The sequence below is a fragment of the Mesitornis unicolor genome, unplaced genomic scaffold (assembly GCF_000695765.1).
Source record: "Mesitornis unicolor isolate BGI_N332 unplaced genomic scaffold, ASM69576v1 scaffold7816, whole genome shotgun sequence".
Taxonomy (NCBI): Eukaryota; Metazoa; Chordata; class Aves; order Mesitornithiformes; family Mesitornithidae; genus Mesitornis; species Mesitornis unicolor.
The window spans coordinates 33493-35400 of record NW_010191647.1 but is presented as its reverse complement, the minus strand read 5'-3'; the positions used below and the strand labels follow the sequence as shown (position 1 = coordinate 35400).

The 1908-nt window shown below is 45.6% G+C and overlaps 1 protein-coding gene across 1 annotated transcript in view; it reads right to left on the bottom strand.

Annotated features, from left to right (window-relative positions):
* LOC104542474 (otoferlin-like) overlaps positions 1–1908 on the bottom strand; it is a gene marked incomplete at both ends in the record, with an annotated part of 45490 nt that overhangs the window by 10781 nt on the left and 32801 nt on the right. Inside the window, 3 exons of the mRNA XM_010186805.1 lie at positions 1–93; positions 926–1010; positions 1845–1908. Of these exons, the coding sequence (XP_010185107.1) occupies positions 1–93; positions 926–1010; positions 1845–1908 (242 nt within the window). The remainder of the gene's footprint in view (positions 94–925; positions 1011–1844) is intronic.

The following is a 1908-nucleotide window of genomic DNA, read 5'->3' as shown; positions in this document are numbered from 1 at the left end:
CCACAGCGATGTCACACTTCAAGTAACCTTTCAGCCCAGCGGTGAGATCCTCGGGGTCAGAAAGGATGGCCCATTTGTGGTAGAACTGGTGCTCTGGAAGCCAAGAGACAGGACAGTCATTTATCAGAATGACACACAACTACTGCGAGAACTAGAAACATCCTTCCACTTGAGGGGGAGACCTGCACGTATAGGTAAGAGATCTTTTCAGGTGTGAGGAATTCAGGCAGAAACCCTGAAAAATTCATTAGGAAGTCATGTCTCATGTTGAGGATAGAGAAGTAATGGGATAAACTGCCCAAAGTGGGGTGGATTCTCCATCACTGGAAGTCTCCATCCCTGGAGGAATTTAAAAGATGTGTAGATGTGGCACTTGAGGACATGGTTTAGTGGTGGACCAATGGTTGGACTCAATGATCTTAAGTCTCTTCCAACATAAAGAATGATATAATTTTAAGTCTATAGGGTCTCGGGTGTCTTTTGGATGGTGATAGAAAGACTCCATCCTTTTGTGGAGCAGAGAACCAGACTAGATCCTCCCTTAAGGTCTCCCTCATCATCTGCTGACCACCCCTTAAGGGCAGACTCGCGAGGCTCCATTTATATCTTGTCTCTGGGGCTTATTTATGGAGGCAGAGCGCTGCAAGAGGTGTGATGCAGGAGCAAGGAAAAAGAAAATACAGTGATTTTGGAGTTATCTTCTCTGAAAGATTTATTTCAGGATGGGATAACTTTTTCTGGAGTTAGAGTGCTCTTTCCTGACTGCATGCAGAGCCCAAGGTGAGTGTCTTATGTCTAGGATATGAACATTAAGGTAGATAAGGATCAGCCAAGAAAACCAGCACCGGCCCAGCTACTTTGCACGGACATTTATTCAGTGGTGCAGGTAGGCACGTAGGACTGGTTGCAAATGGTGTTTACATACCAGGTTGGGTATAAACGGTTCCAACGTCCATCTTGAAGGAGCCTACCAAAGTCCCACTGCGCAAGAGGTTTTTTGAGTGGATCACCTGGAAATTGAGAGGGGAAAACACGTCAGGATTTTTTTTTCATGCCCTTGGAGCTGTAAGGCTCTTTCCAAAGGTGTTTGGTGTCAGATGGGAAGGGAGCTGATGCATTTTCCTTGGTCTGTGCAGGACCTCGGTCTGTATAAGGACACTGAGACATGGTGGGGTTGGCAGCTCTTGCTTAGCAGTACTGCAAGAAAGCTGATTGAATGGAAAAAATTGCAAAGAAATGAATCTCTGAAACAAGATGCAGTTTTTCAGCCACTATGGCAACAAACACTGGGACATGCATCTGAAGGAAGGGTCTTTAGGGTGCCCAAAATCTATGGTCTAATTCCCTTTGTGGGAGAAATCATACAGCCAGTTTATGCATGGGATAGATATGAGTATTCATAATTAGTGTGCTTTCGTCAGTGAATCTGCAGTCTCATGCCCCTGAAAATGCTTTGGAGGGCTGGGGAACATTCCAGTGCCTAAACACATCTTAATTCAGGTTTAGTTCTGCCTCCATCCATGGAGAGAGATAGGGACTGCAGCTGCAGGTGAGGAGCTGTGTGGACCCAGCAATGAAGGTCAGCAAGAGAAAGAGGGAATTGGGGTCTGCAAAAGAGGTGAGGGTCATAGGACCTAAACACCTCAGCTGCTGTTGGGGGTCTCACATCAAAGACCTTAAATCCATCCAAAAAGCACATGCAAAATGGGTTAGTTTCTTCCAAAACACCATGAAAAGAGGCGTGGTTTAGTGGTGGACAGGTTATGGTTGGACTTGATGCTCTTAAAGGTGTTTTCCAACCAAAGGAGTTTATGAAAAAGGACGATGCAACCATGCTCACTTACAGACAGCTTGATGATCTTGTCGAACATGACATCTGGGGGGACGTGGAAATCGAAGACGAAGTAC